Source organism: Herpailurus yagouaroundi, unplaced genomic scaffold, assembly GCF_014898765.1.
Source record: "Herpailurus yagouaroundi ecotype Mexico unplaced genomic scaffold, PumYag 160, whole genome shotgun sequence".
NCBI lineage: Eukaryota > Metazoa > Chordata > Mammalia > Carnivora > Felidae > Herpailurus > Herpailurus yagouaroundi.
In genome coordinates this window covers 29,791,990-29,807,221 of record NW_024412401.1, presented here as the reverse complement: position 1 = coordinate 29,807,221, position 15,232 = coordinate 29,791,990, and the positions used below count along the sequence as shown (strand labels likewise).

The 15,232-nt window shown below is 40.6% G+C and overlaps 1 protein-coding gene across 1 annotated transcript in view; it reads left to right on the top strand.

Moving 5' to 3' along the window:
• LOC121034339 (uncharacterized) overlaps positions 1 to 15,232 on the top strand; it is a 19,854-nt gene extending 4,622 nt beyond the window's left edge. The window contains exons 3-5 of the mRNA XM_040481172.1: positions 7,907 to 8,031; positions 13,200 to 13,389; positions 14,499 to 15,232. Of these exons, the coding sequence (XP_040337106.1) occupies positions 7,907 to 8,031; positions 13,200 to 13,389; positions 14,499 to 14,648 (465 nt within the window). The 3' untranslated portion in view covers positions 14,649 to 15,232. The remainder of the gene's footprint in view (positions 1 to 7,906; positions 8,032 to 13,199; positions 13,390 to 14,498) is intronic.

The window sequence follows — 15,232 nt, the reverse complement described above, 5'->3', positions numbered from 1 at the left end:
CAAAGCAAAGGGAGTTTCTACTGGCCATTGATGGGATTGCCTTTTTCTGGTAAACTTGTGGAGAGTCTTATCAATTAAACCATTTTTTTTTTGTCTTTTCCAGTTTTGGGGTATCCTGGAGTGTCCAAGGAATATCACACATTGTCCTACCTTGGGTGTGGGGCGGGGTTGGGGGGGAGGCGGTGGCGAGTGCTATTAGCCTGCACTTTGCCCTCAGCTTGCCCCACACTCCCTCATCACTCATACATATGCTTAAATTTGATTTTCTCCTGTTAATCTGTCTCATATTAATTTAATTCTTAGTTCAGCTTAGAAGAGCTCTTGAAGGGTTCTTGCTCCCTGATACAATTATAATGTTTTACATACTTAGCAAATACATAGGTTTACAGAGAAAACAGATTGAGGCGGAATGATCAAAATATGAAACCAAATTCTTTTTTTTTTTTAAGTTTATTTATTTAAGTAATCTCTACACCCAGCATGGGGCCCAAACTCACAACCCTGAAATCAAGAGTTGCATGATCTTCCAACTGAACCAGTCAGGTGCCCCTGAAAGTAAATTCTTGATAAAGAATTTCTTTAAAGAATTTCTTTATCTCTAAAGAATTTCTTTAAAGATTTTCTTTAAAAAAAATTATTTTGAGAGGGAGAAAGAGAGAGAGTGCACCTGCACAAAAAGTGCAGAGAGACAGTGAGAGAGAGAGAGAGAGAGAATGAGAGAATCTTAAGCAGGCTTCATACTCCGTGCAGAGCCTGATGTGGGGGCTTGATCTCATGAACTGTGAGATCATGACCTGAGGTGAAATCAAGAGTCAGACACTTAACTGACTAAGCTACCCAGGTGTCCTGACATACTTCTTTATTAAGGTAACAGGATCTATTGTCAGATTTAAAGACTATCATAATTTAAGTAGTGATAAGCATAAAAAAATTTTTATATTTTTACAACACCTCTAAATGGAATTTGACAATATCTATGATATTTATTGGTCACAAAATCACAGGTCCCATTAATAATACTGTGATTTGTTGCCTACATTCATACATAAAGGGAATACTTATTTTCAGTTAGAAGTTGGTGACAATTGTTAAAAAACAAAATTTAGGGGCACCTGGGTGGCTTAGTTGAGCATCTGACTCTTGATTTGGGCTCAGGTCATGATCTCATAGTTCCTGAGATCGAGTCCCGCTATTGGGCTCTGCTCTGACAGTGCAGAGCCTACCTGGGATTCTCTCTCTCTGCCCCTTCCTGCCTGTGCGCTCTCTCTCTCTCTCAAAATAAATACATAAACATTTTTTATTTCTTAATTTTTTTTTCAACGTTTATTTATTTTTGGGACAGAGAGAGACAGAGCATGAACGGGGGAGGGGCAGAGAGAGAGGGAGACACAGAATCGGAAACAGGCTCCAGGCTCCGAGCCATCAGCCCAGAGCCTGACGCGGGGCTCGAACTCACGGACCGCGAGATCGTGACCTGGCTGAAGTCGGACGCTTAACCGACTGCGCCACCCAGGCGCCCCTAAACATTTTTTAAAAAAACACAAAATTCAAGAGAGTAAATTTTGAAGATCCAATTGCCTTTATTAAACAATTAATGAATTGGGCAACATCTCACTCCAGCAAGTAGATATTCCGAGGAGTTGTACAAAATGGAAATTGCTGATAGGAAGGAGGGTGGGGCAAGAAAGTTATAACCAAAGGAAAAGAAAGGATTGTTTAAAGCAGGACCATTTTCCCTGGTTGGGGTGGGGGAAGAACAGGGGTTTTTATCATGCAGATTATCTCATCTTCCTTTAGGGGATGGCGGGGCGTGTGACAGACTCAGTGGCACTTATTAGAAAATTCCTGACTGGGGTGCCTGGGTGGCTCAGTCAGTTGTTAAGCGTCAGACTCTTGGTTTCAGCTCAGGTCTTAATCTCATGGTTCCTGAGTTCCACTTTGAGCTGGCAGTGTGGAGCCTGTATAGGATTCTTAACCTCTCCCTCTCCCTCTGCCTCTCTCCCACTCATGCTGTCTCTGTATCTCCCAAAATAAATAAGCTTAAAAAAAACAAAAGAAAAAAAATTCCTGACTTACAAGTTAAGATTACATTTCGGGGGAAGGTTGATTCTGCAGTTAGATTAGGTATTAACCCCTGGTTTAGTGACTTGGTGCCTTAACCTAAGTGATGCCATTTTGAGATCTGTTTTTTTTTTTTTTTTTTAACACAATAAAAATGTAATTTTTTGCCACCCAAGTTACCAGAACCTCTGCATTCTTCCATAGACACTGTGTACCAGAGGTTAGGAACCACTGCATTAGAGTATATATGAAGGAATGGAATTGTTAGGTTGTAAGATATGTACATATTCATCTTTACTAAAGAGTGCCAAATTGTCTTATAAATTTGTACCTTTAATTGTAGTGTATGGGTTTTTTCTGACCACTTTTTTATACTGTCCATTTGGTCTGATGAGTATGAAGATGCATTTTACACCTTACATAACAAATGGTGTTCCTGTGTGGTTTTGTCCAAAGGTCCAGATCTGCAGAAGGAAGCAGAAGATCCAGCAGGAGAGCTGGATCCAGTGTAAACTTTAGATGCTTGTATTTTGGTGACATATGTGGCTAAGTACCTGAGTGCTATATTCCACGGCCACTAGATGGTGGTATAGACTACTTTTCCTTCATTACAGTTTGAAATAGTATGTGCTATTTTTGTTGTCACCTTTGAGTTCCTGTAATTTAAACTATAGTTATTTAGTGTGGAGATACCTTACAGCCCTTTTTGTGTGTGCATGATACAGGATTATGTATTGGAGGGAAAAAAATATAGTAAAGGATATTAAGGAACAAAAATTCAAGTTTATAGTTTGAAGATGTGAAGATGTAATTGGCTTTATTCAACAATTCATGAATTGGGCAGCATCTCTTCAAGTAAATAGGTGGTTGGAAGTGGTGTACAAAATAGTATCATTTTATAGGCAGAAAGTGGGTGGGGTAAGGAGGTTATTAGCAAAAAAAAAAAGAAAGGATTGTTTCAGGCCAGGTCATCTTTTGGAGGGAGAGGAATGGCAGGGATCTTATGCAGATTACCTTACTATTGCTGATCAGGAAATTTCAGATTGACTGTTTAAGATCCCATTTCTGGGAAAGGTTAAAACTACAACGAAGTCTTGGTTTGGTGTTATGGGTGCAGATAACTCCATTTTGGGTCTGTTGTTTCTTTTCCAACAAGGCAAATTACTACCAATGTTTATGTGTTTCTTTTCTTTATTATTATTTATAAAAGTAAATTAGAAGTAAAAAATAACTTCGATTTTCATTCAGTGTTTTTTAAAAGTTTTATACTCATATCAGTGAATATTTGTTAAGCACCTGTTGTGTGTTGAGCATTAAATTTAATGCTATGGAGAAGGAAAATGTCAGACTGGATGCTTTTTCAGCTTGTCAGCATGTCTCAATATTTCTGTGTCAGCCTCTTTGCTACTAGCCTAGTAACTGGAAAGATTTGTGAGCAACTCGGTATTAAATATGGTATGAATTTCTTCAAAGTTGTTTCTATTTAAATTTTTTATTACTAAAATATATGAATGTATGAGTTTAATATATATTATTATATCCGTGTTTAGATATCTTATGTTAATTGGCTTTCTTTAAGTTTAACTTCTCATTAATAAATGTAATTATTTCTTAAAATAGGTTTTACAAGTCCATTGCTTTGAGTAATCCTTGTGCCTCCCACCTGGAGTGGGGAGAGTGTTATGGGAGAAGTAGTTCTGGAACTTTTGCTACTTAAATATGCTGGCTTTTTGCTTTGCATAAATTGAGACACTTGCTAGCTTAAAACATTTGTGCACTTAGTTTGCGACATATATTTTTGTGTGTGAAGTTCCTCTTTCATTGAAGACCCATTATCCAGTGCTCTCTAGTGTATTTCTTTTCACCTATACAAGTTGTCATAGATACCTACTAGCTGAGTAATTAATTTACTTTTTAATTTGTTTTAGTTTTACTTAACTGTAATTGTTTCTGCAGCATCTTTATAATTTGTTTAATTTATATGTGAGAAATAATTTACATTTCTCTGATTTCTTCTGAATTCAGCATCTTTTCATAATTTCGTAGGCCATATCATTTTCATTTTTGAGGTCTCACTTTATTACTGTCATCCAGTTTTCTGTCGTATTGGCCATCTTTATCTTACTAATATGGAGTCTTGCTGAAAAAGCCTGAAAAAGAAGAGCAAGTTGATGTCAAAATTGCCTAAGATAACAGATGACCTTCGGTGCTGGCTTCTTGCAGAATCCAGAGAGACAGACCTGCTCAGTGGGATGGACAGCAAAGGGTCTTGCCAGGTGAAGGGCTGGAAACTCACACAGCAGCAGTTTGTGGCCCTTCTGTGGAAGAGGCTGCTGACTACCAGAGGAAGTCGGAGTCGGAAGGGATTCTTTGCTCTGGGGACTCTGGATTCATGGATGGGCTCTGGCTCCCTGACCAGAGGAAGCAGGAGAAGGTCATGGTTAAGAGAGGATGCTGGGGCCAGACTCTATGTATTTCAATACCAGTTCTGTTTCTTGCCGCTCATGCGTCTGCGGGCAAGTTACTTTGCTGTGCCTCCATCTTGTCATCTTTAGAATGAAGACAATGTACCTACGACACAGGGTTGTTCTAAGCATTAAAATGAATAACTGCTTGGATGACATGATACTGTATGTGGAAAACCCAAAAGACTCCACTAAAAAACTGCTAGAACTGATCCATGAATTCAGCAAAGACGCAGGATATAAAATCAATGTACAGAAATTGGTTGCGTTTTTATACACTAATAATGCAGCAGAAAGAGAAATCAAGGAATTGATCCCATTTACAATTGCACCAAAACCCATAAAATACCTAGGAATAAACCGAACCAAAGAGGTGAAAAATCTATACACTTAAAACTATAGAAAGCTTATAAAAGAAATGAAAGAAGACACACACACAAAAAATGGAAAAAACATTCCATGCTCATGGATTGGAAGAACAAATATTGTTAAAATGTCAATACTACCCAAAGCAATCTACATATTCAATGCTAACCCTATCAAAATAACACCAGCATTCTTCACAGAGATAGAACAAACAATCCTAAAATTTGTATGGAACCAGAAAAGACCCTGAATAGCCAAAGCAATCCTGAAAAAGAAAACCAAAGCTGGAGGCATCACAATTCTGGACTTCATGCTGTATTATAAAGCTGTAATCCTCAAGACAATATGGTACTTTCAGAAAAACAGACACACAGATCAATGGAACACAATAGAGAACCCAGAAATGGATGCACAAATGTATGGACAACTAATCTTTGACAAAACTGGAAATAATATCCAATGGAAAAAAGTCTCTTCAGCAAATGGTGTTGGGAAAACTGGACAGCAGAAGAAAGAACCTGGACCACTTTCTTCCACCATACAAAAACAAAACAAAACCAAAACCAAACCAAACAAAACAAAACCTCAAAATGGATGAAAGACCTAAACATAAGACAGGAAGCCATCAAAATTCTAGAGGAGAAAACAGGCAACAACCCCTTTGACTTTGGCCACAGCAACTTCTTACTTGACATGTCTCCAGAGGCAAGGAAACAAAAGCAAAAATTAACTAGTTTCTTCACAGAAAAAGGAAATAAAACTAGATAAAAAGCTTCTTCACAGAAAAAGGAAACAATCAGCAAAACTAAAAGGCAATTGATGGAATGAGGAGATATTTACAAATGACATAGCAAATAAAAGGTTAGTATCAAAATCTATAAAGAACTTATCAAACCCAATGCCCCAAACACAAATAATCCAGTGAAGAAATGGGCAAAAGACATAGACACTTTTCCAAAGAAGACATCCAGATGGCTAAGAGACACATGAAAAGATGCTCAACATCACTCATCATCAGGGAAATACAAATCAAAACCACAATGAGATACCACCTCATACCTGTCAGAATTGCTAACATTAGCAACTCAGGCAACAACAAATGTTAGTGAGGATGCAGAAAAAGACGATCTCTTTTGCGCTGCTGGTGGGAATGCAAACTGGTGCAGCCACTCTGGAAAACAGTATGGTGGTTCCTTGAAAAATTACAACCCAGCAATTGCACTACAAGGTATTTATCCAAAGGATACAGGGGTGCTGTTTCAAAGGGGCACATGCATCCCAATATTTATAGCAGCACTGTCAACAATAACCAAAGTATGAAAAGAGCCCAAATGTCCATCGACTGATGACATCAGTCATATTGACTGGATAACATCAGTCCATATCGACTGGATAAAGAAGATGTGGTATATGTATCTATACACATGATATATTACTTGGTGATCAAAAAGAATGAAATCTTGCCATTTGCAACAATGTGGATGGAACTAGAGTATATTATGCTAAGCAAAGTAAGTCAGTCAGAGAAAGACAAATACATGACTTCACTCATGTGGAATTTAAGATACAAAACAGATGAACATAAGGGAAGGGAAGCAAAAATAATATAAAAACAGGGAGATAAACCATAAGAGACTCCTAAATACAGAGAACAAACTGAGGGTTGCTGGTGGGGTGTTGGGTGGGGGGATGGGCTAAATGGGCAAGGGACAGTAAGGAAGACACTGGTTGGGATGAGCACTGGGTGTTATATATAAGTGATGAATCACTAAATTCTATTCCTGAAATCATTATTACACTATATGTTAACTAACTTGGATTTAAATTAAAAAAAAAAAAGGAGTAACTGCTTAGAATGGGGCCTGACATTGAGTAGTGCTGTGTGTGTGTGTCTGGGCAAATTCAGTTTTCATAACTTGAGAAATGATACATCCAGATTTACTTGATATATGCACTTCTTGGAAACATGATTTTTATCTAAATTGATTTTTAACTGCAAATTGACAAAAAGGTAGCCACAGAGGAAAGAAAAAAAATGGGCAAACAGACTGAGAAGACTCACTACACTATTGCCTGCATGTGAGTGTTGGCAATGCTAAGTTGCTTCCTCAGAAGGGATGTAATTATCCCACTCTATAAAACCAAGAAGTATAAAATCAAGAAGTATAAAACTAAGAGATTCTTCCCTATAGACTATGTGGATAATAGAGAAGAGTATGAGTTTGGAGATACAGACCTGAATTTGAATTCTGGTTCTGCTACTTATTGGCTATGTGACCTTGAGCACGTTACTTAGTCTCTCTGAGTTCAACTACCTTGTTCATTGATTGGTGATGATGATACTACTACTTAGGGCTGTAACAATAACTAGATCATTGTCATGTATTTTCCCATAAAGAAGGATTTAGGTCTTGACGCATTTTGAGGCCATTATATGGTGACAGTGGCTGCTTTTTCCCTTTCAGAGTGGGATCTTACTGGGTCATTTAGTCTTGGTCTGCAGATTACAAGTGAGCACATGAGGCCACAGTGGGAAGGGACTTCACATGGATACGCTAAGAGTAGAGACAGAACCAGGTTTCAGGTCTTTGGACTCCTGGTCCAGGGCTTTTCTCTCAGCCTTTCTCAGAGCTGAGCTGGGCTCCTGGTCCAGTGTGGTCTTTGGTCTTCAGAGGGCAGAGGACAGGACCCTATGTTCTGAGTCACCCTGACATATGACTACTGTTTCCTCTGAAGTTTTTAGCTTGGGGCTTCTGCCAGGTGGCCATAGCCTCTGGCCTTGTGCTGCCAGCTTCCAGAAATGCCTGGAGGGAAGAGGTTTAGTTCTCAGGATCTGCTGCTTCTAACCTGCCATGAGTGCCTTGGTAGAGCTCTGCTATGGGCCCTGTACTGCTCATTTGCATGTTGGCTGGTTTGGGAAGCTAGCTGGACTCTTAGGGGCTTGCCCTGTGCCCTTCTTTCTAACACTTGCCCTTGTTTTGCAATTTCCTTTCCCCTCTACCCCCTGGTTATAGATTGTCCTGCCAGCTGTGTTTGTCTGCATTGCCCTGGTGTTCAGCTTGATCGTGCCACCCTTTGGCAAGTACCCCAGCCTGGAGCTTCAGCCCTGGATGTACAACGAACAGTACACATTTGTCAGGTATGTGCTTCCCTTCTGCGCCCAGGGACAGAAGAGAGCCCAGACAGACCCAGGTGTTTACTGTGCTGAGGGCCAAGGGGAGGTGGACTCAAGAATGTGGATTTTATCAGGTGTCCCAAAGCCCCTGCACAAACTAATATTGGATGCAAAGAACAGCAGCGAATTCAACCTGAAATAATAGCCCTCTGTTGTCATATTTGAACTTTTCTCCTCTTTATATTACTGTTGTTGCTAGCAACAGTTATATGTATTTTAAGAAAATAATCTGCCCTTCTAAAATCTATGATTAAGTTATAAATGTATTTGGAAGTTTATAGGTAGGTTAAATTTGTAGTTGATTCAAAGTATTTATATACACTATCAAAGCTTTGTACCTCTAGAAAGTTAATTCTTTGTTTTCTCCACAATAGAATTCTTGTATTTTTAAACTGTTAAGTTGTAGATACTAGCTAGTATTTGTTCTTTAGACAAAAATACCCCTTACTTATAACAAATAATCCAGTACTTCAAACAGAAGGATAAAGGAATTTCTTAATCTAGTTAGGTAGAAATTTTCTTTATTCCTATAGGATTTATAGATATTTAGATGGGTGAGAATATGTCAATGATATAAAAACAAGAGAAGCTTAAAAAAAAAGGTATATATATTAAAAAAAAAAAAAGGTATACTAGGTGCTCCTGGGTGGCTCAGTTGGTTAAGCTTCTGACTCTTGATTTTAGCTCAGGTCATGATCTCACAGTGGTGAGATTGAGCCCCACATCTGGCTCTGTGCTGGGAGTGGAGCCTGCTTAAAATTCTCTGTCTTCCTCTCCCACCGCCCCTCCCCTTTGTTGAAAAAATAAGTTGTACTATATATATATACACATATAGTATATATATATATATATATATATATATATATATATATATACTTAAAAGCACATAGTGTATATACAATAGTGTATACACATATAGTGTAGTATATGTACATTGTGCTAGTTTATATATACGTGTGTGTGTGTATAGCATTGTGTGTGTGTATACGTATATATAGTATATATGGTATAGTATGTGTATGTGTGTATATGTGTATGTATGTGTGATAGCTCAGGTTTACTTTATTTTTTCTTTTCTAGGCTCACCTTGTATTGCTCATGGCTGTAGAGCATGAGTTTATTTTGTGTTTATAATCTGTGCCCATTATTGTTTATACTTTTTACTTGTCTATGCAAATATTCAGCCAGTAAAATCTCCCTGACCTTTGTAGAAAATCCTGGTTGTCAATGCCTAATGAATAATTGTGAAAGTACTTTTGAAATACTAATCCCTAATAACTTTGTGAGAGTACTTTTGAAACACTGATTCTTAATAGTTTCTTTACTTCACATTAAAATACATATGTATGGGGTGCCTGGGTGGCTCAGTCGGTTGAGCATCTGACTTCAGCTCAGGTCATGATCTCAGGGTTCGTGAGTTCGAGCCCCACATCGGGCTCTGTGCTAACAAACAGCTCAGAGCCTGGAGCCTGCTTTGGATTCTGTGTCTCCCTTTCTTTCTCTCTCCCTCCCCTGCTCATGCTCTGTCTCTCTCTGTCTCTCAAAAATAAATAAATGTTAAAAAAAATACATATGTAGGAGTGCCTGGGTGGCTCAGTCGGTTGAGCATCTGACTCTTGATCTCAGCTCAGGTCATGATCTCATGGTTCATGAGCTTAAGCCCTGCATTAGGCTCCTCACTGACAGCACAGATCCTGCTTGTGATGCTCTCTCCCTCTTTCTTTGCCCCTCCCCCACTCGTTCTCTCCCTCCCTCTCTCTCTCTCTCTCTCTCTCAAATAAATATACCTAAAAAAATAGAAATAAGTAAAATGCATGTAAGGGTAGCAGCACCTGCGTGGTGACTGACTCGGTTTCAGCACAGGTCATGATCTTGTGGGCTAGTGAGTTTGAGCCCTGCATCAGGTTCTGCACTGACAGTGGGGAGCCTGTCAGTGGGGAGCCTGTCAGTGCAGAGCCTGCTTGGGATTCTCTCTCTCTCTCCTTCTCTCTCTGCCCCTCCCCTGCTCGTGCTCTCTTTCTAAATAAATAAGTAAAATAAATAAGCTTAAAAAATACATATGCAGGGGCGCCTGGTTGGCTCAGTCGGTTAAGAGTCTGACTTTGGCTCAGGTCATGATCTCACGGTTCATGAGTTAAGCCCGGCGTCTGCCTCTGTACTGACAGCTCAGAGGCTGTAGCCTGCTTTGGATTCTTTGTCTCCCTCCCTCTCTGCCCCTCCCCAGTTTTGTGCTCTCTCTTTCTCTCAAAAATAAATAAACACTAAAAAATACATATGCAAATGTGTATTGTATATGTGTGTGTTATATATGTGTACATATATATGTACATACATACACACAACTTTGTACGTAGTTATACAGTCTCCACTCTGGAGTGTTTGTTTGTCATCCTGACATCAAATATATGGCTAGTGTCTAGCCATATATATAGTGTTTTATTATTCATTTTTGTGTTAAGAATCTAGCACTCAGAAGTGTGTAATAAAGTATTTACTTTGGGAAACTTTTTTACCTTCCAATTCCTAGTTCTAATGAACTACTGAACTGGCTGCTTCTCATATAGCCACAGTGATGACACTCCTGAGAATGTGGGCATCCAGGGTCTCTTGAATGCCCTCACCAAAGATGCTGGCTACAGCGTATGGAAGGAAAGCCAATCCTCTGAATGCCGTTTTAGGTCCTCCTTGGCTGGCTTCTTGTGATTAGTTTACTCTCTAATATTGCATTTATCAGTTGCATATTACACTGTAACTATCATCATTTGCCCTTCGAATCATTTTTTAAAAAAGCTAATATACCAACCCAATCAGAACATCTAGGAACAAATATTTGAAGAGTGTTCTAACATCTTACAAACTGAATCATTATAGCTTTTTCTTATTGCTATAGCACATTAATATTTAATTTAATAGAATAATATACTTACTGGTCAAATGCTTTCCCCTTCTCCCCTTTCCACCAACTCCTGTACCTCAGTTTTGCAAAGGGTTTTTCCATTATATATAATTCGTGGTTCTGCTTACCAGCTTTTTCACTTTTTTTTAAATTAACATTTATTTTTTGAGAGTCAGAGAGAGACAGAGCATGAGCAGGGGAGGTACAGAGAGAGGGAGACACAGAATTGGAAGCAGGTTCCAGGCTCTGAGCTGTCAGCACAGAGCCAGATGCGGGGCTCGAACCCACAAACCGTGAGATCATGACCTGAGCCGAAGTCAGTTGCCCAACCGACTGAGCCACCCAGGGGCCCCTCCAGCTTTTTCACTTTAGCAACCTGAAAAGATGACATATTCACTTTGTGTAATAATACATATTTGCTTCGTTAAAATTTTTTTTTTAATGTTTATTGATTTTTGAGAGAGACAGAGCATGAGCAGGGGAGAATCAGAGAGGGAGGGAGACACAGAATCCCAAAACAGGTTCCATGCTCTGAGCGGTCAGCACAGAGCACAATGTGGGGCTCAAACTCACAAACCTGAGATCATGACCTGAGCCGAAGTCGGACGTTTAACCAGTTGAGCCACCCAGGTGACTCCCGTATTTTCTTCTTTTAACATACATTTTTCATGACGTGCCTTCAAAACCCTTTTATAAGGCACTGTATAAATAAATTCAGTGAATGACCATAAGCCTCTAAGTGTCTAGTGGGGAGGGCAAAGGTACTTCAAGGGATCACTAAGTAAAGACAGTGAGGAGAGGTGAGGAGCTAATGAGAGTGCAATGCTGGTAGAAGTGGGTTCAGTTTTCCAGGCTAGAAAGGCAAAAGAGGCATGACCCTCATTCAAATGCTACTGCTTTGATAAAGAACACCATTGATGTGTATTGGAGGCAGTCTGAAGGCAATATCTCTGTACTGACAACTCTTATTGAAATTCAAATTTTAAGTTTTTCAAATAGTGGTAGAACTGAGGAAAATTTGAATGGGACACCTACCAGTGGCATTGAGCTTTGTCTTAGCCAGCCATCTTTTGAGGCTTTAGAGTGTGAACTTCAGGAGGTACCGTGTCTTACTCTGACTTTTGTATCAACTCACAGTGCTTTAGAGAGAACTAGAGAGCAATACACAAATCTGTTCCTTTGATATTTTTAGTACATTCAAGCATAACATAAAGAATGTGGCTATGCATTAAATTGTAGAATTTGAAGCTAGAAAGGATACTAGAAATGACTTGTTACAACATGTCATTGTGTACTTTTATTTTACTAGTGGAGAAGATAAGACCCAAGAGGGCAAGCATCTTATTGGTGGTCCACAGGGATTCAGAGCTCAAGTCAGGCACAAAGGATTTGTCTTTTGTCACCCAGGGTGCTTGCAAACAACCTAGCTCTTCATGCACTGAGCACCCTCTCCCCATCCCTCCCCAACCCCAATTCTCTACTCATTTTAAGACATAAAGTGAATCTTTCCATTCTGTACCAGATTTTCAGCACATTGAGCATAACATGCAGACTCCTTCCCTGACCTGATCATCTGGCACCTGCCTCCCTCCACCCCTCCTCTTCCACTTTCTCCCTCCTAGCTCATCTCGCCCCAGCCACACTGCCTTCCTGCTGTTCCTCAAACATGGAAAGCTCATTTTCTCACTTTCTATTGCCCTTGCTTATAGTGTTCTTTCTCCCCAAATCTTTTCCTGGCTTCTCTTTCTAATCGTGTATACCTTGGGAGAAGTATCACCCTCTTTGGGAGAAGTAGTCCTATTTCCCCCTGTTTCCCTCTTATTTTGCTTTATTTTTGGCTAGGTGACATTTGTTTATTGCCAAATTCCTGCACAGGAATGCAAGCTCCATGCAGGCAGAGTTTGTCTTGTTCACCCCAGACTCTCAAATGTGCCGAACAGTGTCTGGCACGTAGATGCTCAGTGAATATTCGTTGAGTGAACACAGGGGCAGGAGACCAAATGCTGGTGGATTGCACTGACTGGAGTTTGGTAGGTGAGCATTTCAGGCCTCTTTGTGTTCCATCATCCTTAACTGCAAAGGAAGTTTGCGGCTCACAGGTCTGTGGGGAGATCACACAAATGGTGAGGGGATAGATGCATGTTTGTGGTTGTTATTGATTGATCTGTGCTCCTGAGGCACCAGGAAAGGCCAGGCCCTCTCGGGTGATGCTACCTTTGATGTCTTCCCTCTGCAGAGACATGCCTTGCTCAGTGGGGGAAGAGGAGTGGACCACCGCCCCGGTTCCCCAGACCATCACGAAACTCTTCCAAAGTGGCAACTGGACGATGGAGAACCCCTCACCCGCCTGCCAGTGTAGCAGCGACAAAATCAAGAAGATGCTGCCTGTGTGTCCCCTGGGGGCAGGGGGGCTGCCTCCTCCACAAGTGAGTCAGTCTCAGTGTGACTGAGCAGATGGCGGTGCGGGGTGGGCTGGGGCACTTCCGTTAGGAAGAAGGAATGGATGACCAGTCATGCAGGGGGTTGTCTTTCAGTCTTGATCTTAATTCTGTGGGGACAACAAGCATGTGAGTTTGGAAGGGAAGAAGCTGGTCCATAAGTTTCTAACTTAGCTTAGCTTGTTTCTCTAGTTTGGAAAAAGTCAGCCTAGCTTACTTACCTGTTCTGTTAAAACCAGAACCCAACGCTCGGGATCAGTGGGCTATGGAAGACCCACTCTGGCTTCTCCCGCTGAGGTAGTGTTGACAGAACATATAGCATGACAGGCCCGGCTTCATCCCCGGTTCTGCCACAGATGAGCTGGTGACCTGGGACAGGCCCCTCAGTGCCTGGACCTGTTTCCCCACCTCGGAATTAGGGAGGCTGGCCCATGAAGCTTCTGTGGGTCTTAAAATTCTGACATTCTCCGAGACTGTGAGTGTGGGGAGCAGTCCTGAGCCTTTTTTCTGAGAACGATTTCAGGAAGAGGCTTGTTTGTGATCTCCCTCTGCTGCTGTATCAGTATCTAGGTTGCAGGGTGAGGACAAGCGATTTCAAATGGGTGTGAGAACTTAAAGGTATCCTGGTTACTTCTCCCTAAAATAACAGCTGATCTATTCATCAGTATAACTCCAGTGAACAAGAGAATTCACTGGGCATAGAGTCAATGATACTGCTCCCCTAAATACCTTTGTGACTATAAAGAATCATATTCTACTGTCTGTTGTTTAGCAGTTCAGAATAATTTCCTGGGAACATGTTAGCTTGGCAGAAGGGAATGGCCAATGCTGAGGGCAGAATGGACTAGGCCTTGGTGTTTGGATGATGGCAGTGCCTGGGCCCTATGGGGAGAGTCTGGCCACACTGTGATCTATTTGAGGGACACGTGTCATTGTTATTCATTTTATTTTTTGTCCCAGTTGTGGTCCATAAAGACACACGTGCTTTGTTTACTTTAAATTTCTAGTTCACTCATGTTATTAAATAAGGCAGTCTTTAAATTTGTTTAATTCAAATATGATTCTTATACCCTAGTTACATTTTTCTCCCAAATCAGATTCCCAGAATATCATATGGACCCCAGAATAGTTTTTCAGTTTTCACCTTTACATGGACCCAAGAAGGATTGAAGAAATGGTTAAAACCACCTATTTCCTTGTTTTTCAACCCATTTGTTCTGAGTTTTGAAGGAATAAGTGGAACTTGAGAAGAAAAGGAAGAATCCTTGAAGTTCATTCTCATTCATCTCCGGGAAAACGAGATACCTTATATAACTGCCTCAAACCTATGTCACTGCTTCTCACTTTCCCTCTTTTGCCTGTTTTCCAAGATCCAGTACCCATAGAACTCAAAGCAGTGCAGAATGGGACCCCTAAAGTAGCCTCCATGCTAGGAAGGAGCCATGGCTGGTCTGTCAGGCCTCCCTAACCTGCTCTGGTCAGTGTCCCTCACTCTTCTGTGAGAAATGAGTTTAAGAATTCTCTATGCTTGCACCAATGGGTTAACAGGGCTTAGGGTGGAAAGCAGCCACAGGGCAAAAGTGCCCAAGATTAGTTGTTAAGTAAAACAAAGCTTAGGGTGGAAAGAGTCTGAGAACAGTTAGAGGTGGAAAGCCACTACAGGGCGGAAGCACCCAAGGTTAGCTGGTGAAAAGGGTGCCTTGTCAGCTTTGAGGCAGCATGTTCCAGCAATCTTAAACTTTGGAGATAAGAGCTACTTGGCTGTATCTTCCACAGAGAAACACTGTCCATCTGCTGTCTGGCGCCATTATCTCATCATACTTTAATCTCA